General features: G+C 46.4%; 1 protein-coding gene and 1 long non-coding RNA gene across 2 annotated transcripts; both read left to right on the top strand.

Moving 5' to 3' along the window:
* The first annotated feature begins 294 nt into the window (after window positions 1-294).
* LOC123080563 (uncharacterized) lies at window positions 295-3,057 on the top strand. The gene is made up of 2 exons (XR_006438469.1): window positions 295-964; window positions 2,743-3,057. It is a non-coding gene; the product is annotated as an uncharacterized lncRNA (long non-coding RNA).
* A 2,490-nt stretch (window positions 3,058-5,547) lies between these two features.
* Window positions 5,548-8,124, top strand: LOC123080562 (inactive anthranilate O-methyltransferase 1). Its single transcript, XM_044503496.1, has 4 exons — window positions 5,548-5,827; window positions 6,674-7,066; window positions 7,133-7,399; window positions 7,494-8,124. Exons 1-4 carry the CDS (start codon window positions 5,753-5,755, stop codon window positions 7,839-7,841), a joined length of 1,083 nt encoding a protein of 360 aa, XP_044359431.1. The 5' UTR covers window positions 5,548-5,752; the 3' UTR covers window positions 7,842-8,124.
* Window positions 8,125-22,288: the final 14,164 nt, after the last annotated feature.

The raw sequence follows: 22,288 nt of genomic DNA, 5'->3' as shown, positions 1-22,288 counted from the left end.
AGAGAAAATTAATCTCAATCGCAATGAGATTGTTTTGCGAGAAAAAATTTCTCAATCGCAAATCAACATTATTGTGCGAGAAAAATTTAATCTCAGTCATAAAACAATGCCGTTGTATCGGTAAAGAACATGCTAGACATTAACAACCATGTATCTTTGGAAATTTTAAAATTCAACAGAAGATGATTTGAATGCAGATGTGGCCTCAACATGACAAATGCTAATAAATAGCAATAGTTGTTGGAGCACTAATCTGCTAAAAAACTAAAAATACGAGCAATTAAGCAAATAATGCAAATTAGCATGAGCACCTGGCGGCCCAACCGCATGCAAATAGAACACGTAGGGCAGCCCAGCCAGGTGCAGCCTGATCAACCGAATGGATAAGGAAGAGTAGACAGGGATATCCACAGAAGGAGTAGATTCGATCCCCAATCCACACGACCAAGACCGGAGGGACTCCAGCCGCGCTCTTCCTCGGAGGCACCTACGGCCGGTCGCCCGCATCACGGGCGACGGGAGGAACTCCAACCGCACTATTCATCGTCAGAGGAGTCGCCGGGTAGGCGGATGCCATGCACTGCCCGAGCGCTGTGAAGGCGGAGGTCACGAGGCGCCGGCGAGTGCCTGTGTGCGGCGAGGACGCCACGGCGGCACGGGCCGGGCGCGCGCGAGGGCGGCCACGGCCTGACGCAGGGGCCCGGCCACGGGTGTGGCGCGGCCGCGGCCGGGCGGCGGGGGGCGCTTGGCGCGACTGCATCAACATCGACGACTGCGGCGTCGGAGGAGCCGCTCATGCCGGAGGGCGACCCTGTAGAGGGCCAGCGCCGCCGATCTGTGCGGATGCGCGTTTCCGTCGCGGGACGCGAAGCCAGTGGTTCCGGTCGCCCAGTCCAGAGCGGGGTCGAGGCCAGACGCTGATGGCAAGATGACGATGAGCGCCACCACCAGTTCAGCGAAGATGGTAATGAAGTGAGCCATCGTACCTTGATTCACGTTCTATAAAGAGAAATTTGGATCGACGGATGCCAATGCCCTTGTTCCTCATTATCTCCTACACTTCCTGCAAGGAATCGCTCTTGAAGAGTTAATTTAGAATCGAGAGATTCATGTCGTTGCCATGCATGATGCAAGGCTGCCGCTTGGAAGCGTTTCCGCCGGGCTGAGGCCGTCCAATTAACGAGCGCTGCCGTAGACGGAGAACGGCACACAGATGGATTCGCTCCGCCGGGAGCGTGCTGATAACGTGTTTCGAGTAGAGGACGAGAGACAATCGAAGAGGTGCGTCTGAAGGGACATGAGACAATCGCCTCAATTAGGAAAAGCAGAGATTAATAGGATTAATTAAATCCTAACAATTTTTTCTTCTCCACGCTGGCATATTTTTCTTGCTACCTCAAGCCACCATTACTTTCTGTTAATTCCCACTACTCCGGCCGTTCTATAAGATTAACTGAGGAGGCATTTGAACGGCCGGCCGGAGTAGTAACGTCGCCCGTATTCAGAAGCCTATCACGATGGTTCCCTTATCTTCCCTCAATCAATATATCTTCACAAAATTTGCCTTCAGAGTCTTCAAATAAAAACAGTTCCCTTTCACATCCTCTCCCCGATGTACTTCACGAGCCCGACTTCTCCCTAGCAGCGTAGGTATATGAAGATGTGGCGGCGGCTTGAGGGAATTAGGCGGCGGAGGCCTGGGGACGACATGGCGGTTCGCTCACCTCACAAAAATCCGAGAGTGCTCTTCCTCCCTTCCCTCTCGAGATTTGCGGCGGCTATGGAGCGTGGGCACACAGACAGCGGCGAATGGAGGGTTGCAGCACCGGATCGATGTGAGTCCATCTCCCGCTCTCTCTCTCTCTCTCTCTCTCTCTCTCTCTCTCTCTCTCTCTCTCGATCCCTCTCTCTCTCTCTCTCGATCCCTCTGATGGTGTGTGTGTTCCGCGCCGGTCATATGTGCGACCGGGAACGAACAAATCAAACCTAGGTGGATGTGACTGGATGGCTGGAGGCCTTCGCCCACCACCCACACATCGGAACCACCTCCCGCGTCGTCTCCAAGTCCGTTAGTTCTTCTTCTGCCTGTTGGTCTCTGTTAGTTCGTCACTCCATCATCAGGCCATCAGTCATCAGTCATCACTACAGATGGAGCAAAGATGAGCATTCAGTTGTACTTTCCACATCCACTGATTCCACCATGCAGGTCATACGGTGCCTTGCATCTGTGATATGATTTATCTGATCTGATTTCTATACTCAATTTGGCTGGTTTCTTCAAACTGTTTGTTGCAGGAATTGTCTGAATGGAATGTGAATGCTGGGACAAGTTTGGGTTTCAATTCATGATATGCGTGTCCAGGATGACCGCCTCCGAGGTCTTAGCCGAGCTTAAGTTCTGCATATGTCCATTCCAATAGTTGATTTCTGTAATTGACGACATGTATGCCTGTTTGGGTTGTCATCTCAACAATCCTTCCAACAGTATTTAAATATGCTCGCCTTAAATTCCAATATGTGGCTTCTGTAATTGATATGTATGCCTGTTTGGATCATCTCAACAATCCTTGCAGCAGTAATGAGTTTTTTTGGTGTGTGTTTTGTTTGCTGGCCGGGTGAGCATGCGTGTGTGTTGTGTGCCGTCCGGGTGTGCATGCGTGCACCGGACGGTTGTCCTGGTGCTGATCATCTCTCCCAGTAGATTCCAAGGACACTGTACTAATCATTCTCCGTTGATTGCAGGTGCACAAAAGTGAGGCCACGACCAGGAGCTAGGCGGCGGTGGACTGGAGAATTTCTCTCTGTTAATTCCGTCTCTCTCTCAATAAGTTTCTCTCTCTACTCTCTGTGTTAACTCTCGCGCTCTCTCTCTGTTAATCCTGTATGAAGAATCAACGGATTGTGAATTTCAGACTTTAGTGAAAGCAACAGATTCAGTGGGCATGCGCGACTGTATCCTACTGGTGCATTTAATCTATGTAGTTGAACTATATTTGGCACTCGAAGTGAGTGGTTGTTAAGAACAAGTTGCATAATGACAGTTTCTTATTTTCTTTCTGTAGAGTTATGTCATCCAATGCACATAATTAGTCAGAAGAGGGAGCTTTATGATGCAGGTACAACTGAACACTATATATATTTAGAAGACCAAAGCCGTAAGGTTCTATCAGGACTAATGACATTTGTTTGCAGATTGTGCACAGGACTTGGGGTTGTAGTTACGTGTTCAAGTTTTAGCTGCAACTTCATAGTTTATTCCACTTGCAGAGGAGAGTGGAGATGGTAGCATATTTTGCAAAAGTTTAACCATTCTCTTTCCAATTGTTCGTCTATTGTCCAAGCTTTGAATGATATAAGTTACTTACCTATCTGTCATTCTAAAGTATGCTCAAATAAGAATCTAATTAAACGTTTTGTCCTTTTAGGAGAGTCAGTTGATGAGTAAAACATCAACTTTAGGCAATATTTCCCGCAACAACGCGCGGGGTATCATCTAGTTGTTCGTATGATAGAGCACATTTGTTCCGTTCTACAGAAACAGTTGTAATTGCTTTAGAAGGATCACAGATAATTCATTTTCTCTCCATCAACCGAACAATCTGCTTCCATCTTCCGTGTTAACTGAGATTATTTAGAGTTGGTAAATTTTGGGCCAACGTAATAAGGTATTTATTTTGTTTGTGGCCCAGTAAAAAATTATTTTGATGGACCGGAGAATTATTTCCAATATACCATTGAGTTGCTTCCAACGAAACAAATTTCCTTTTTAAATGAGAATTCTTATTATCTTATACCATTGTAAAAGTTGTGTTGGTTTGAAACGAATTGGAAATTTTTGTCGAAAGAAATTAAACTTCTATTTTGTTTTTGTTGACAGCGTAAATAAACACACAAAGGTAAGCAGAGAATACAGTCCAAGACAAATCGACTTTTCGCCGGTTTCAGATTGATCAAACACATTGGAATCTGTATTACTCTGGGAGTTAAACTTGACAGTGTGAATAAACACACACTGAAAATATTTTGTCACCAGTACGCATTTCTACCACACAGCTGCCAAAAGAGTCATGCATGCAACGGATAATTGACCGTGATGCGAGCAGCTGAGAAATTAATTCCCATGCAGCCGTATACATGCCGTAACAAATGATCAGATCATCAGACTGGCTTTTCAACTTTTACAATTGTATCTGCTTTCGACCTGGGACACACATATTATTTCTTCAGCTTATGTTAAGATCCAACTATCACATGAAGCAGTAATAAATTCGCAAAAATCACATAAAATGTTTAGCAGCTAAGTGAAATGACATCATGAGGAGTGAGTGGTAGTGAAATGATGTCACCTTTTTATTTTGGCATACCATGGGTGATGGGTCTTGACTTCACTTGAACGAATCATACCGACTCACGCCAAACGATTTTGTCGTCTGCCAACGGTATTTCTTATTCGCATGAATAGGTATATATTGTTCGTCCCAGTGAAGTCGAGACCCATGGTGTACTGCCTGAGCATGGGAGTTTTACAAGGAACATTGAAATGATTATATAAGATGTTCTTAATTTCATCATGGGAGGATGCAACCGAAACTCCATCTTTAAGATGCCTGATGAAAAGTTTCCTTCTCATGATTTGCTTGAATACGGAAATAAGAAGCATTTGCGTCTTTGGCAGCCAACCTTTGTAGACTGGATCGTTGTTGTATGTGCCACAATTCCCTCCACGGAACACAAGCCAAGGATGAGTCGGTTGGGCATCTGTTCAACGTGTGTCCTTTCACTAAGGAAGTTTGGCAACTCAGAGGCTGCAAGCATCCTGGCTTGGTGCCCATTGCATTCTTCAGGCCGGGACCATTTCTCCCTTTGCTTTACTGCTTTGTTTCCTGTCTTAAGGACAAAAGTTGCGTCATCATATGTCGCTTGGCATATCTGGAACGAGCGCAAGATAGATTTATCGTATCAAAACTGCAGAGTCAGTTTGAATTATTTCTCAGATTGTTTGTTCTTAGTGGTGTGTCACTTGAGAGAATTCAGCTCTTTCGTGCCAATATTGACGAGCCATGTAGCTTAAGAAGATGCGTTATTGCCATGCGATGGAAATTTGCATGGAACTGAAGTTCAAGTTGGGTCAGAAAGGCTCTAAAAATTGTGGTCTTCAGCAATCCTATTGCTTTCAAAGCGGACACACATGGATGTGCCTGTCGAGAAGGAGTGCTCGAGATTGCCTCTATTTTGGTGAAGGTGACTTGGTTGAGTATGCCGTGACGTCGACATATGAATTATACATGGATGTCTACTTTTACAAGTTATTGATTTTTGCTAAAGCCGAGTATTATTCCGCATCTTCCCTATTTTCGATGAGGATTAGATAAAAGTTTTCCGCATATGTACTCTAAGCATGACTTGTTATCTCTCCTTGGAAGGTGCAGTTGTGCGCCTTCACCCAATAGCAAGGTTACTCTGCATAAGCGCTGAAGAATAATTAACTACTGTCACTGTAAATAATAAATATATAAAAACAATACCACTGAAAGAAAAGATTCTATATATGCTACTTTCCATTTCTGAAACGTCATTGCCAGATTTAAGTGGAACAACGTTGTCAGCACCGTACCAGCAGCCATTGTGAATGGTCCCAGGAAAACGAGATATTTTAGTGCTACTTCATTGTTAGTACTACACCACCAACCTGTTTCCTGCAGATTCAAACCTGCAGTCTAGCACTTTAGCCTAGCTTGCTCTAGACAGAGCCATGGCCTCCAAACAGGCTGTGCATATGAAGCATGGGCAAGGCGAAACAAGCTATGCTCGCAACTCCAGTTTTCAGGTAGTATCTTATCTTTTCATTGAGCGGTATCTATGACCTTTTATTTGACACTTGGGTTCCAAAACCGAAGATCCAGTTTTTAAGGTAGTATCTTATCTTTTCATTCATCCCCCCCCCCCCCAAAAAAATCTTATCTTTTCATTGAGTGGTTTCTATGAGCTTTTATTTGACACTTGGTTTCCAAAAACGAACTAGTATTACCGTGATTTCAACGAAGAGCCGATAGAGCAATGTTAGATAAGAAATCAGGGTGGATATAATTTGTTAAATGCTTGGTTGTTTGTAACCTTTTGTAGCTCGTTGCGTTTATTACTGGGATACTGGCTCTCTCCTTCGTTCTCTGCATCCTAAGTGAATTAAACAACATGAAAGGAGAAGACGAATGTCTTCAAGACAAAACAAATCCCTTTCTTGATAGTATTAACGTGCTCATGAAGAATAATTCGTTGAAAAGTACTTTGGAGAATTTGGACACTGCGGGTAAAAAGAATAGGCAGCCTAAAAGTGATGTGCTAGCAGATCAAGGCTTTCGTCAACAAATCAAAAATATTTGTAACAAATAGAATGTTCAAGACAAAAAAAGCGATTGTGTTGGGCGAGCTAGATAATGTTCTGCATCGCTACACCGGATTCAGCAGACAAAGCCACACAAAAAGTAGGAGCTGTGTAGCGAAATCGTAAAAAGAAAAAATATATGTCGTCGCTTGCTGATGTGCCTAGCAGCCTTCCCTATGGTACTACAAGATGGCTTTATACAGATAAAGAGCGTATGAGCTAATTAACACATCATGACTTGAGCAAAAATATTAGACTAGATTTTTCTGAAGGACTACAACTTGATTGCAGAAGGCTGAGCAGAACAGGATGAAGCCCCTGATAGAAGAGGTCATCACCGACTTATGCAGCAGCACCAGTACCTTGTTGCATGGAAAGATAGTGATCGCGGACTTGGGATGCTCCTCTGGTCCAAATGCTCTTGCACTGGTATCGACTGCCATCAATGCCATCCACAACCATTGTCTTCAGTTACAACAGCCACCACCGGAAATATTTGTGCTACTCAATGACCTTCCTGACACCGACTTCAACACGGTGGTGAAGAGCTTGGTCACACTCCGTCAAAGCAAGAACCCTGTTGTTGTGACTGGTGTCGCACCGGGATCGTTTTACGAGCGGCTCTTCACTAGTAACTCCCTGCATGTTGTTTGCGCGTCGAACAGCTTGCAATGGCTATCAAAGGTTAGAGCTCGAAGAATTGATCCAATTGGATTACTTGTGAGTTTAAGCAAAATCTTACCTTTACAGGCTCCCGAAGATCTAACAAGGAACCGCATCCCAGCGTTCGACATTGATGAGCATGCTAGGCGTGAAATGCTCCCAATGGTCCGTGAGGCTTATGAACAACAATTCAGGAAAGATTTCAAGCTTTTCCTGGAGCTGAGAGCCAAAGAGTTGGTCTCAGGAGGCCGGATGGTTATTTCCCTGGTAGGGACGCGTTCTGATGTAATCGCCTCCAAATTCTCTCTTTTCCCGGGAATTGTAGCTCAGATTCTAAGCGTAATGGTCGCGGAGGTACATTTATTTGCCCTTTTCTAGTATAGCAGACTATCTATTGCAATTGTATGTGCGGTTATTTTACTTGCCAATCTCATGACATGTCTGATAGGGTGTGATCGACAAAGCAAAATTTGATTCTTTCTATGTGCCGCTCCATGGACCTTCCATTGAAGAGGTAAGGGAGATCATCAAAGAAGAGGGGTCCTTTTTGATCAAGGAGATGCGTGTCCATGACCCTACAGCCGAAATGAACATTGCTCTGAGCAGCCCAAGCAAGTTTGTGAATAATCTGATAGCCTTATTTGAGCCGATAATAGTCCAGCATTTTGGAGAGGTTATGGATGAGTTTGTGAGGGCGGCAGAGCTGCATTGGAGCCTGGATGTGGATGGGAGCTTGCGAGAGGAGCGGGTCAGAACCTCTCGAGCTATGCTGGTTGTATCCCTCACGAAGGCATGAAGATGAGGCATCGGTGCCTGAAGATATATGCACCACATTTAATGAGATCGTACTTAATTGTGTGGAATGGACATATAAATAAGCAAAATAGTGTTGTTGTCTATGTAACATTGTGTGATTGATGTATGGTGTGGGCAAATTCATACTGACATTTGTGTCATGTATCTGTTTTAGGAAGATCTGCATTTTTTTTTTGCGAGGGAAAATTTTTAGGAAAGAAAGAAAGATCTGCATTGAGAGTAAAGGAGCCCTAAAGGGGAATAAATGTTGAACCCACCGCCAATTCACATAGATTTCCCTATGTATTTACTTATTGGATCGGCTAGCTAAGCCTATTAATGAAAATATATTTCATTGTGAATCTAGTGAAACTAATATGTTATTGTAGATATGGGCACATTTTTCTATAGATTTAGTCCAACTTAAAAATATTTGACTTAGGACAAACTTGAACTATTTTGAAATGGAGGTAGTACTTGCTAACGATCAAAACGTATCTCTTCTCTACTACTTACAAAAAGTAAGCAGCGTTTCTTTTCCTGCCAGGCGGAACTCTTCGTCGACCGGTTCGCATCCTCCCACCACGTCCCTTCACTGTTTTCTTTATCGGTCGATTTTTTCGCACCACGCCATAATTGACCCACCTTCCCAGTACGCCGCTCAATCACATTAACTTACATTTTACAGCACTACATCAACTCCACCTTACCTTTTGCATTAATTTCATATATAACGTACTTTACTTACCTTACGCGTCAAATTCATAATTTACGTACCATGCATGACACATCCTACATTCTTAGCTATTTGGTAAGTTTAGATTATTTCCTGTATACATTTGATTGTGTACCGTCTCGCATGGGCGCCTGAGTCGCTTAAATGCCTGTGTTTTTGGAATGTTTGGAGTTTTTGGAAACGCAATTCGCTTGTCTCCTTCTCTCTTCGACTTAGCCGAGGAAGACAAGCTACGGACGTTGATGATGCGACGAAAGCCGCGAGGACTCACCGTGTATTTTTCGTCTGCTATTGTTGTGCTGGAAATTAATTGGCCCCATAGCACCGAGGGTAATTTAGTGATCTAAGCACTCTTGTATTAGTTTACAGAGAGAGTACATGACAAACAACAGTTGTATGTATGTACATATTTTTATTTGGAAATTAATTGGCCCCATAGCAACCCAAGGGTAATTTAGTGATCTAAGCACTCTTGTATTAGTTTACGGAGAGAATACATGACAAACAAAACAATTGTATGTATGTACATATTTTTATCAAATGGACAGCTGCGTCGGGTAACTTGACTGTCACTGTGGTGGGCACAGGATGGACAGCTGCTCATTCACCGGACGGGGAAAACATTGTGCTACAACGTTTTGCACGACGCATCATCGTACGCGCACCTTAATCATTTGGGGTCCTGAAAGCTGTGCTTGTGCTGTGCTTCAAACATGCCAAACTCGCGCGCGCCCACCCCACCGTACGACGACGATGCCGTCTGGTCCACGTGTACGATTCATGCGTCGCACTCGCACCTGCGGTTTTGTTGGAGGCGTCTGGTCCACACATGTACGATTCACGTGTCCGGTCGCCTCTTCTAGCTTTTTTCTTTTTCTAACAGAGAAGGGTCCTGAAGGACTCGGACTTTTAGAGCAACTCTAGCAGACCCCTGTATGTCGCAAACCCACAAATTCCGGTGAGTATATGGACTCGGCCCAATTTTCTGGCTAGAACAGAGCTCGTATACTCGCCCGGCCCGTAAATATTTTTACCGCGACCAGCAACCCCCCCCCCCACCCTCAAGCAGTATATGTACGGGTTCATGGGGCATATGCGGGTCGAAACCCTATCCCCCCGCCGCAATTCCCCACTCCCCCCCCCCCCCTCATATTTCTCGCCGCCGGTGAGCCCCCTTCCGCCTCCAGCCGCTATGTGGGGCCGCATGTGGAGCTCCGGCCGCATCTCCGGTGGCAGCCCCGGCGGTGGCGGCGACCCCGAGCGCGAGCGGCGTGTCCGCTCGGACGGCGCGAGGAAGCGCGCGGCGAGGAAGTGGACGAACAAGGGCCTCGCGCCGCCGCCGAGCCTCCTCCTTCGCGAGACGGAGGAGTACGACCGTCGACACTGGCGTACGCCCTTCTCGGCCGCGGGCTCGTCCTCCGCCGCGATATCTTCCCACGCCGCGAGCTCTTCCTCTTCCGGCGCGGGGCTTCTCCCCGTGAAGAGGGAGTGGTCGGAGGAGCCGGAGGAGATCGAGGTCGTCGCCGTCAAGCAGGAGCCGGAGGAGATCGAGCGCCGAGGGGTCGTCGGGCCCGAAGATTTCTTGGACGATTTCGACGCGGTCGCGGTCGCGGCCAACATAGCCGAACGGAGCTTGCGCGAGGAGGCGGAGCGCCGATGCCATGACGAGGAGCTCGAAGACCTCATCCTCAAGCAGGTGGTCGCAGCCAACCTTGCCGCGAAGGACAATGACGACGAGCGCCGGCGCATCCGCGAGGAGCAGAGGGAGAAGTTCATCGACCTCGTCAGCTCCGACGAGGACTGAGCTCTGTTGGGGAACGTAGTAATTTCAAAAAAAATCCTACGATCACGCAAGATCTATCTAGGAGAAGCATAGCAACGAGGGGGGAGTGTGTCCACGTACCCTCGTAGACCGAAAGCAGAAGCGTTTTATCAACGCGGTTGAAGTAGTCGTATGTCTTCACGATCCGACCGATCCTAGCACCGAACGTACGACACCTCTGTGTTCAACACACGTTCAGCTCGATGACGTCCCTCGTACACTTGATCCAGTTGAGGCCGAGGGAGAATTACGTCAGCACGATGGCGTGGCGACGGTGATGATGAAGTTACTAGCGTAGGGCTTCGCCTAAGCACTACGACGATATGACGGAGGTGTAAAACTGTGGAGGGGGGCACCGCACACGGCTAAGAGATTGTTTGTTGTGCCTTTGGGTGCCCCCCACCCCACGTATATAAAGGAGGGAGGGAGGAGGAGGCCGGCCAGGAGGTAGGATTCGCCCCCCCCCCTTTCTTACTTCCACAAGGAGAAGGGGGGACGGAGAGAGAAGAGAAGGAAAGGGGGGCCGACCCCCTAGCCCTAGTCCAAATCGGTTTGGGCTAGGAGGGGGGCACACCTTGGCCTGCCTCCTCTCTTCCACCACTAGGCCCATGAGGCCCAACAACTTCTGGGGGGGGGGGGGGGTTTCCGGTAACCCTCGGTACTCCGAAACGACCCGAACCATTCCGATGTTCGAATGTAGCCTTCCAATATATGAATCTTTATGTCTCGACCATTTCGAGACTCCTCGTAATGTCCATGATCTTATTAGGGACTCCGAACAACCTTCAGTGCATCAAATCACATAACTCATAATACAAATCGTCATCGAACGTTAAGCGTGCGGACCCTACGGGTTCGAGAACTATGTAGACATGACCGAGATACATCTCCAGTCAATAACCAATAGCGGAACCTGGATGCTCATATTGGTTCCTACATATTCTATGAAGATCTTTATCGGTCAAACCGCATAACAACATACGTTGTTCCCTTTGTCATCGGTATGTTACTTGCCCAAGATTTGATAGTCGGTATCATCATACCTAGTTCAATCTCGTTACCGGCAAGTCTCTTTACTCGTTCCGTAATGCATCATCCCGTAACTAACTCATTAGTCACATTGCTTGCAAGGCTTATAGTGATGTGCATTACCGAGAGGGCCCACAGATACCTCTCCGAAACACGGAGTGGCAAATCCTAATCTCGATCTATGCCAACCCAACAAACACCATCGGAGACACCTGTAGAGCATCTTTATAATCACCCAGTTACGTTGTGACGTTTGATAGCACACTAAGTGTTCCTCCGGTATTCGGGAGTTGCATAATCTCTTAGTCATAGGAACATGTATAAGTTATGAAGAAAGCAATAGCAATAAACTAAACGATCATAGTGCTAAGCTAACGGATGGGTCTCGTCCATCACATCATTCTCTAATGATGTGATCCCATTCATCAAATGACAACACATGTCTATGGCTAGGAAACTTAACCATCTTTGATTAACAAGCTAGTCAAGTAGAGGCATACTAGAGACACTCTGTTTGTCTATGTATTCACACATGTACTAAGTTTCCGGTTAATACAATTCTAGCATGAATAATAAACATTTATCATGATATAAGGAAATATAAATAACAACTTTATTATTGCCTCTAGGGCATCACTAAAAAAAATACACTTGCGTGATGATACGTGTTTGTCACAGTAGGTCACGTTTTCTGTCATGCATGTACATTGATGACAAATTTATGACAGAATCAAGATAGTCATACCTGTGCTGTCGTAGAAGTGTTCCATGACATTACCAAAATTATCATCACGGAAATGTCCACTTCCATGACGATGAATCACGTGTCACAGAAGTGCTTTCGTCAAGGGTGACCGACACGTGGCATCCACCGTAACGGAACGCCGTTAAGCTATCGGGTCCGGTTTTGGATCCGATAACCCGCTAACAGCCCCGACCAATGGGGATTTTCCACGTGTAAAATCATCATTGGCTGGAGGAAACATGTGTCGGCTCACCGTTGGGACAGATGTCATCCACTCATTGGACCCAAAGCGCCTATGATACGTCAACACGTGGCACGGCCCAACAGAGGCCCATTCATGTGAAAAGGCCGGCCCGTTTGACTTGGTCAAAAGGTGGCGGGCCGGCCCACGGCAAGCCTGTTAACGGCATGTTCGCATATAGCCCATTTACAGCCCGCTATCCCAGGGCCCGTTTACGACCTATCCGAATTAGGCCCAGTAGCGTCATCTGGGCCGTCCAATATAATTCTAGCCCATTTTAACTTCCGGCCCATGTATGGCCCATGACGTCTTTCGGCCCATATGAGGCCCTTAGTAACCCTCGGCCCCTTAACGGCCCGTGGTAAAACTGGCCCGTAATGAACAGTGTATCACTTTATACCCATTAACGGCCCATTATTCCGTTGGGCTGTTTCCAGCCCATGTTATCTTTCGGCCTTCTCAGGGCCCATTTATTCTTGGGGTCATTTCCAGCATTCGGTTACTTACGGCCCGTTACTGTCATTTTCTGCTTGTGGCCAAATTCAGCCCGTGGTTACAGTCGGCCCATTTGTGGCCCGTTAATACGTTGGGCCGTTTTCATGTCGAAAAAAACTCGTTCGGCTGTTTTCATAGAGTTATCAAATACGGCCTATTAACGGCCTATTATAGTCCATGAATAGTACGGCCCATAATTGGCGAAATGATGATACGCCCCGTAGAAGGCCCATGGATCGTACGGCCCGTAAAAGGCCCATGGATCGTACGGCCCGTAGAAGGCCCATGGATCCTACGGCCCGTATAGAAGGCCAATGGATCCTACGGCCCGTAGAAGGCCCATGGATCATACGGCCCGCAGGAGGCCCATGGTTACAACAGTCCGTGTGTTGCCATGATTATTTTGGCCTAGTTTCCAAAAATAGGTTATTGTGGCCACTAGGAAAACACAGAAAAAGAACTGTAGTGACTATAAGCAAACAACTAAACAAGACAATAAGGAAATAAATAAGCAAGCAATTAACGCTAGCCTATTACCGCTATTACACATATTACATCCACTGGGAATCAAAGTTCGCCACCAGTGCAAATATAGGGAACAAAGTGGCATATTACATACACTAGCCGTCAAAATTGGCCACCAGTGCAAATAAACGCGGTAGCAAAACAAGAGCATAACTGAAACAACTTCAGAAGAGCTCAAGAAACGTGGTATCCACCATGCTGGTAATAAGATTAGCAAGCTTATTAGCTTTGTCCTGTTTGGCGCTAAAATCCTCCAACGCTTGCTGTTGCACTAGAAAGTATGCATCTGAATGCTCCAGGGACTTCCGCAGTCCTTCCGCTTCTTGTCGCAGCACAGCTGATCGATGTCTTTCAGCTATTGGCTCTGTTGTGATGCTAGTAATGTGTATGATATGAGAAGTCAACTGTATAATCAACAGAGCTATTGATAAGAGCAAGCCTGTTAAAGAAACATGCGTGAACATACCTGCTGTGCCATTGGAGTTTCGATTGGATACTTCAATTTAAAAATAAGTTTGTATGAGTAAATACAGTGATACAAGAGCAAAGCAGTATGCACGATAGCAATCATAGTTAAAAAAGGCGCGCCTAAGCGAGCGCTTAAGCGCGCCTAGGCTCTAGGCGTTGGCGAAACGCATTGCGCATAACTACGCTTAATCTGTGCATAACTGCGCATAAGCGTGCGCTTTGGTCAGTAAAGCGCAAGGCGGTGGCAAAACGCACAATTAACGCCTGGCGCTTTTTTGAATTATGATAGCAATGGAATCTTAAATTAGAACAGTTGTTCTTCAGGTTTAGGCACTTGTTTCACATAAACAGAGTACAGTAAGATGCAAGAATATAGTATTTGAAAATAGAAAATGAGCTCATAGACCTTACCACATTCTTGGTTCGGGACCAGTACAGAACAAGGCGTTCCCAGTCATCGTCCAGTAAATGTGTCTCAGAAGAACGTAAGGGAATTTGATGAGTTTCTTTGCCGGTGAAATACGTTTTCTTCAGGTAATTCCGATACTGCCACCAAGCATTCTTGAAGATAGCAGAGGTATTGACACAGGTTACCTCATCCTGAGTTTCCAAATCGGTCCTTCTCTATAGAGAAAAATGGGAAAATTTGTTGTATTATAACCATAGGTAGGATGTATGGGACAAAGCAAAGTAATTGCCATAAATAACATTACTTACACATAACTCCTGGACAAACACCTGCAACTGGCATTTTCCTTCATCTTCAGTATAATATTTCCAAGATGGGAAGATACGCACATACGATTTAACAACATCAAATGCGATAGATGCTAAACTACGACTAGCTGGTTGTGCTTCCTCCACAGGAATAGGCGTACTAACTGGTGGAGTTGGGGTTCGCCGTGGTAGTACTGGCCTTTGGGCACTGGAGCTGCCTTACTAACTGCTCTTATTTGGGAGCTCTGTGGTGGAGATCGTGCTGTGTCAACAGGAACTGGGTTACTATCTGCTGGGGTTGGGGTTAGATTGGGTGAAGCTAGTTCTCTGTCCATCGCAGTAGGGGTACAATCTGCGAGAGTTTGGGTTATGTGTGGTAGGCCTGGTTCTCGTGCATGTACAACCAGGGTGCTATCTCCACCAAGAGGTAGCCCTGTTTTATTTGAAGACCGTGTTTTTAGTATGCTAGATGCTGGCATCACCCGCTCCAATTCAAATGACTGATAAACAGGAAACATAGTTGAATGTACAGACATTATATGAGAGACAGATGCAATAGATAGTGTGGAAAAAAGAGGGCATGAAATAGTTGACATGTATATTGTTTAACTAAAACGGATAGCATGACATAATTTCACATATATGATGTCTATCTAAACTGGATAGCATAGCATAACATAATTCAAAGATATGATGAATAACTAAACAGGATCGCATGACATAATTCACCTACATGTTATCTAAGTAATCATGATCGCATCATTTAATTCACATATGTGATTTATATGCTAAACAGAGGGCATTAGATATGATGTCTGAACTAAGAACATGGTGTTGAATATTGTGTATATGATGTCTAAACTATGCAATGCAAGACGCCATATGCATGATATGAGCAGTATAACCGTGCCAAGTTAGAGCATACACCTCGATGGGGGAATAGGACTGGTCATCTGTCTCTGAATCCATCTCTGCGGAGCTATCGGGACCCAACAAGAGATCTGCTTCAATAGGTAGCACTGTCTACTCTGAAGGCCTTGTTGTCACTCCAGATTTTTCAATCTCCCACCCAAATGGCTGATTCACAGGAAGAGTAGTTTAATGTACAAACATTGTCGACAAATGGAAATGTAATGAAGAAAAGGATGGGCAAGATATCATTCAAATATATGATGCCTGGTTAAACAGGATGGCATTGCACATTTCACGTATATTATGGCTGGCTAAAAGACATGAGACTGCATAATTCCCATATATGATATAGAAACTAAACAGGTGGCATTAAAGAACATGTCTAAACTAAGCAGATGACATATATGATGTCAAAAGTAGGCACTGCAAGGCAACATATGCATGATATGACTAACATCATCATGCCAAGGTAGAGCAAACACCTTGGGGGTAAATAGGAGTGGTCAGCGGCGTCTGAATCCGCCTTAGAACAGATATCTTCCTCTGGATTACAATCTGGAGAGGGGTGGGGAGGGTTTGCCATTGAACCCACCATGGAGCAATGTCTGCATGACATTGTATTGCCGCGCAAAACTCTTCTCTTTTTCTCTACATGTTCAGCATGACTGTGTACAATATCTGACATGCATACGAAAAAAATATGGTGAGATTATGTAAGGAGAGCATGCAGAAATTTAGAGTGATGGTAACAAACAGTGGATGGATCCAAAAATAATGATAGCAGGCTGATGATTGCTTTAATTTAATAAAAAGACAGATGATGATTGCTTTACTATTTGTTTCCCGCCCAAGATGAACAACATAGGCATACCCTAGGTGAACCAGATATTAGACAGAGATACTATTCATTGCTTCCTCGATATGTGCCCCACAACTAATTTAGAACTCAAGATTGAACATTAATTTGGAACTGACTTGGAGTCCAAGAGGTGAACAGGACGATAAAGTAGCAGGTAATTTTAAGCAATGCATAACATAAGCAGAAACAAAAGAGTGCGACCTTTCTTGTGGACCCGTGTACTCCTCAGGTTCATCTATTGAGTCGATGATGGTGATGCTGTTGCGGTGGGTGCCGGCGGCAGGGAAGGAGATCTGAGGCAGCGAAATACGGTCAGGAGTCGTGATGTCTGGTTTGGTGGATGTTTCTGTCGATGGAGCAGCTCAGTTGAGGTCGATGACGTCGCGGCAGGGGCAGGACAAACCACACAAAGTTCCCTTCGACACCTACCTGTAACTGAAGTAATTTTGTAAGGGATCATTTGGCTTGCATGATTCTAAAAACGCAGGGATAGGAAAAACACCGGAATAGGATAGGAATGCACATGGTAAACAGAGCATTTGTAAACACAGGATTTCTGTCAACTTGGGTGTTTGGTTTACAGGAATTGGAAGAGCAGAGGAATGCAAAGAAACATGACCAAAATAAAGTGAAACCATATGAAAGCGTGTACAGTTAGAATGTTATTCTGCCACTAATGCACTTGGTCCTGTTTTCATGCATAGGATTTTGAAAAGTAGGTCCAAGTGGATGTTTTGCTTCATTCCTTTCAACAAAATGCATGAATAATTGAATAGTAGAGTGCCATTGGAAAATTACCTATTGCTATGTTTTTCCGTTGAACCAAAATAGCCTAATGGATCGACATGAATGTATAGTAATAAGTGATGCACAAGTGTACAACCTCTTTGCCGTAGCCGTGTCGACCTCAGCATCATTGGGTTGGTCGCTGAAGCAGTTGAGGCAGAGGTGGCTGTCGGAGGTGTGGAGGAAGGTCTGAGGAATCTGTAGACGGCGTCCAGGGCACTGCTCTGTTGTGATGGATCGTTCTGTCGTTGGAGCAGCCCCGGTGAGCCGTAAGACGTCAAGGCTGAAGCAGCACAAGACAGACATCGTCAATCTCAAGTGGGATTCTAATAGCATCTCCAATAGATGATGTAAAATAGATGTAAAATTTACATCACCAGAAACCACCTGACTACACCAGATGAGGTAAAAACGGTTGACTCTGATCTTAACTGTCGAAACTGAAATTTACTATGGAATCTGAATGTTACTGTCGAAACTGAACGCAATGGTAGCAGAGAGGCACTTGACATGTAGTTTAGGGAGGGCCTGCAGTTCATCTTCAACCTACACCCCCCTGAGCCGCCAGTCGCCACCGGCCGAACCGCCGGCCCCAGCGCCGCCTTGCCGCCCCGAAACAACTCCCCACCGCCGGTCCGCCGCTGCCCCGGCCAGCCCTATAGGCCCCCCTCCCCCCACCCTGAACCCTAAGATAGATAGTGGGGTACCTCTCCGGCGAGCCCCCGTCCCGTTGCGGGTGGTTCTTCCTTAACTCCGGCGAGCCCCCCCCCCCACCCCTTGAAAATCGACTGACCGAAAAGTCAATTTAGTCGACTGAAGTGTAGCTAAATCGGAGCAGAGCAGCAGCATGAGCGAGGGGGAGAGAAGCAGCAGCAGCGCGAGCGAGCGAGCGAGAGCCGAAGCAGTAGTAGCTGGGCGAGCGAGCGAGAGCCGGAGCAGCAGCAGCAGCAGCAGCAGATCCGGCTGGTATGGACGCCGCCGCCGAAGGGGCCTCGCACTGGGGGAGAGCCGCCGTGGAGATGTCGCCCGCGGCGCCGGCTTCAAGGTAGCCGCTCCATGGGGGTGCGGGATGGAGCACCGTCGACGCGGGGAGGTCGAGCTAAGAAGAAGGTGCGATGCGATGAGTGTACAACCTCTTTGGTGGCGCCAAGTAGGCCTCGGCTTTGTCCGAGGAGTCGGTGAGGATGCTGCGGTTCCGGTGGAGCAGGTTAAGGCGAAGCTGTGGGGATGGAGCAGCCGCGATAGACGAGGCGATCGTTGGAGCAGCTCCTTGGAGGTGGAGGACGGGGCGGCTGAACCGGCGGGACGACGAGATGGACGGCGGATCCTCATCCGGGGAGGTGGACGAGGGACGTCGAGCTGTTGCGGTGGACGACGTCGTCGGGGAAGAGGCTCCGGCTGGGCAGCGGTGAGGTGGCAGACGGAGGAGGGTGGGGTTTCGCGGCTGGAGCGGAGAGGTTATGGCGGCCTGGGATTTTGAATGGCAAAAAGGAGGCGATGGGAGGGGGTGAACCATGACTTAGGGACGCGCTTGTCCAAAATGTAGGGTGTGTTACAAAAGTACCCCCCACCGATTTGAACTAGCGGCCCTTTCGGCTCAGGGTTAGAAGGGGGATTTCGCGTGTCGGGATTTGGCAGCTGGAGGGAGTTTTCGCGCGCGTTGTAATTTCGGGATAGCAAGGCGCGGGTTGTGAAGGCGCCAGTTTTGGGAGCACGATATCTGAATTTTCGGGATATAACAAGGCGCGGGTTGAATTTTAGGGACAAGCCTAACGTGTAATATTGTACTTGTACGTACCAAATCAATTCGCACTTCCCTCAACCAAAAAAAAAAAAAAAAAAATAAAACTATTCACACCACACAAAGAGAGAGTCTTGCCCCGTTTTACTATAAAAATGCTATTCAAAGCTACTCCCTCCTTCCATCTATATAGGGCCTAATGCGTTTTTCGATGCTAACTTTGACCAAATATTAGAGCAATAATATATGACATGCAACTTACACAAAGCACACCGTTAAATTCGTCTGTGAAAGGTTCTTTCAATGATATAATTTTCACATTGTGCATGTCATGTACTATTAATCTTGTCAATAGTCAAAGGCGGTCTTAAAAAACGCATTACGCCCTATATAGATGGAAGGAGGGAGTATGAATCCATGTTATGTCCAATTAAATTTTTTCGCTTGCTGTATAATGCATGTAACCTACTCATACCAACATTTTAGTGCATTCCAAATGTCTATACTACCGCTGCAATTCGAACTGAATTTGAATTCGTTTCTCTATTTCAATAAGAATCTACAATCATGATTGTTGCCAACTTCAACCATCATTCGTGTATTACCTTAATAACACACCACATGATTACTATAGAGATAGATATGAACTATGTGTACTACATGAACTCGAATTCTATTTTTTGAATACACTTGATGTTGATTCCAAATAATAGTACATTTGATGTACTAACTATATATTCATAATCTAAACCATGTTCCATACGTGTACACCGTGTTTATCACACATAGTATAGTGCCCCGCCCCCTACATTATGACAAGTATTTAGACCTGAGCTGCAAAAGCCACACATTAGCCCAAATTATGATCAATGTTCTATATATTATACGTAGTACTAGCAAGATGCCCATGCGTTCCACAGAACATCAACATGATCAAGGGGAGGCCTAATTTGCAAATATGGAGAGGGGTGTGGGTATCTTTTTTCAAAATTGCCATAGTTTCCTTCCTATCCGTCAGATATAAATCGGACGGCCTATATTGCAGGATGGCAGGCACACCATCATCAACAACTCCGTTTTTTATAAGAGTAGAGATAAAATATATTATATGTAGTATAACATGTTCATAACCACACCATGTGTATCACCGTTATATATATTCACACATGCGTCGGTTTAAAACACTATGATAAATTCTTCAAATATCCGAATTCGCTTTTTATAATGAAGTATGATCTCTATTCGTCTTTTACACCCACACAATCCTCTTATCTTTGTAGCTAGCTAGCGCTAACTTTCTCTCGTGCATGCACACGCCCGCATCCCTCTCACCCTCCCTCAGCATTCTCTAGCTCCATCGCGCAAATTCGTCTTTTCACTTTAGGTCGTTCACCCACGGTGTGTGTAGGCCCCCCAGCTCCTTCTTTACGGCACACATCGATCGATATGCCTCTCTAGCCAGGTGTGCCTAGCACAAACACAAGCTTCCCCTCTTCTCTTATCACCGTCCATGCCTCACTCCCACCACTCTTTTCATCGATCTCGTACTCGCACACTCCTTCCCCCTCGATATAGTATGACTCTCGCACCACCTCCTAGATGCATCCCTCTCTCTCTATCCTTCTCCCCGTGCCTCATTTGCTTCTAACACACACATGCATGTATACCGATCGATCTCCCAACATATACCTAGGTCGACTTTAACTATTCCCCCCCATCGATCGACGTACCTCACAAGTTATGTCTCTCCTTTCTCTGACAAAGGACGATTGATCTTCCTATGTAGTTATGTCTGCTTACCACAGCCATATCGTCCCCCCTCATCATTCGTGCATGCCTCCTGACCCGTCTCTCACACGCACGTGCACAGACAGGCAGCCATCCCCTCTCTTATTGATATTGCAGGCGTGCCCTCCGGTTGTCTAGCAAGCCTATCCCACCATTTGTTAGAAGCAACTCCACTACCACCCCCTCCAACACTCTAGCTCTGTCTCTCTCCCAACCTTATTCCTCTCCTACACATATGCATGGATGCCGATCGATCTCCCTTAATACATGAGGTAGATCGATCTCCCTTAATACATGAGGTAGGCCTCTCTCCTCCTCCACACATATACCAGCCATTGTACCTCTATAGTTAATTAGGCCTCCCTCCCCCCCCACCACACACCGATAGTCGAGCGCTGTAGGTAGGTATCCATGCCACAGAGACAAACTGCACCTGTCCCCTCTCTCGTTCTAGTAGGCCAGCCACTCTATATCTTTGACGTGGGCACACACAAATTCGATGGCACTCTTTATCGACCGCGCGCGCACACACACACACATCATCCCTCTCTTCGATTCTATGGACACCTCAAGTCGATGATACCTCCACTCTCTTCTCGTGGATCGCCCCCTCTATATATATGATATATCCAGGACTCTATTTCACACACATTGCATATGTTACATTTTTTGATTGACCCCCCCCCCCCAAACTCTCACGAACCCACACACTATATCTCTCTACGTTTGTATCTCTCTCACACAACCCCACGTAGGTGGTGTACGTATACAAGAAGAGAATAGGTGCACCGTGCACGTACTCACGCTTCGTGCCCAGCCACACCCGCGCGGGTACACGGTGGAGCTCATTTCTGTACGAAATGGCAGCCCACGTGCTAATTTGAACGCGTGTAGCGGTTGTTTACCTACGGAGGTCGTGTACCACACGTGCACGAAACAAAGTTCAACTTGATGCGTTGGCGCGTTATTTTTAAATAAGGTTATATCGCTCAATGGCACGTACAGAGAATATAAAATGATTTTTATGGAGAAAAAGGTAATCCGCTCCACTATATACAATGGAGCCTCCCTGCCTGGTTTGTCTCTCTTCAGAGTATCTCACACAAGGCTGCGGTGGCCTCTCTCTCTCTCTCACCGTTGGTCACTGATCCGGCCGCATCCCGTCCGCCGGCGGAAAGGGAGGACGTGCATCGTTTCTCCGTTCGACGGCGCCGAGGCAGCACGTCCCGATCTGCGGTACACGCCGTTCTCTCTGACCAAGCTCCGGCGCGGTAGGGCCTACGCCACCTGCTCGCTGCCGCAGTATGGGCAGATTCCGCCCGCCGCCGCTCACCTAGTTACATCCCGACGACCTCCAGGTATCCCCTCCGGCCTTGCTCCACTGCCCGTCTTCCCACGTCGCTGCATGTGGATCTTCCATAGTTCTTTGCACAAAACGTAGCTCGTCCGGCGTACTTTCCATATTGCAATCTCGTCCTCACACCGTTTTAGACAAACACAACCGTGTTGTTATCTTCCCTTAGGACAAGGAATATGCTTCTTTTTTGTCGTCGCAACTGTCATCAACAATATTTGTCTTTTTAC

The sequence above is a fragment of the Triticum aestivum genome, chromosome 3D (assembly GCF_018294505.1).
Source record: "Triticum aestivum cultivar Chinese Spring chromosome 3D, IWGSC CS RefSeq v2.1, whole genome shotgun sequence".
Classification (NCBI taxonomy): Eukaryota; Viridiplantae; Streptophyta; class Magnoliopsida; order Poales; family Poaceae; genus Triticum; species Triticum aestivum.
Note: the sequence above shows the minus strand (reverse complement) of the source record. Positions and strands in the feature narration are given on the sequence as shown.

Bases quoted from the DNA above. Each gene is read 5' to 3' on its own strand.
- LOC123080562 (XM_044503496.1), top strand. From the start codon at position 5,753: ATGGCCTCCAAACAGGCTGTGCATATGAAGCATGGGCAAGGCGAAACA. The intron at 5,828-6,673 runs GTAGTATCTTAT...ACTTGATTGCAG, and splicing joins CTCGCAACTCCAGTTTTCAG to AAGGCTGAGCAGAACAGGAT. The intron at 7,067-7,132 runs GTTAGAGCTCGA...TTACCTTTACAG, and splicing joins GCTTGCAATGGCTATCAAAG to GCTCCCGAAGATCTAACAAG.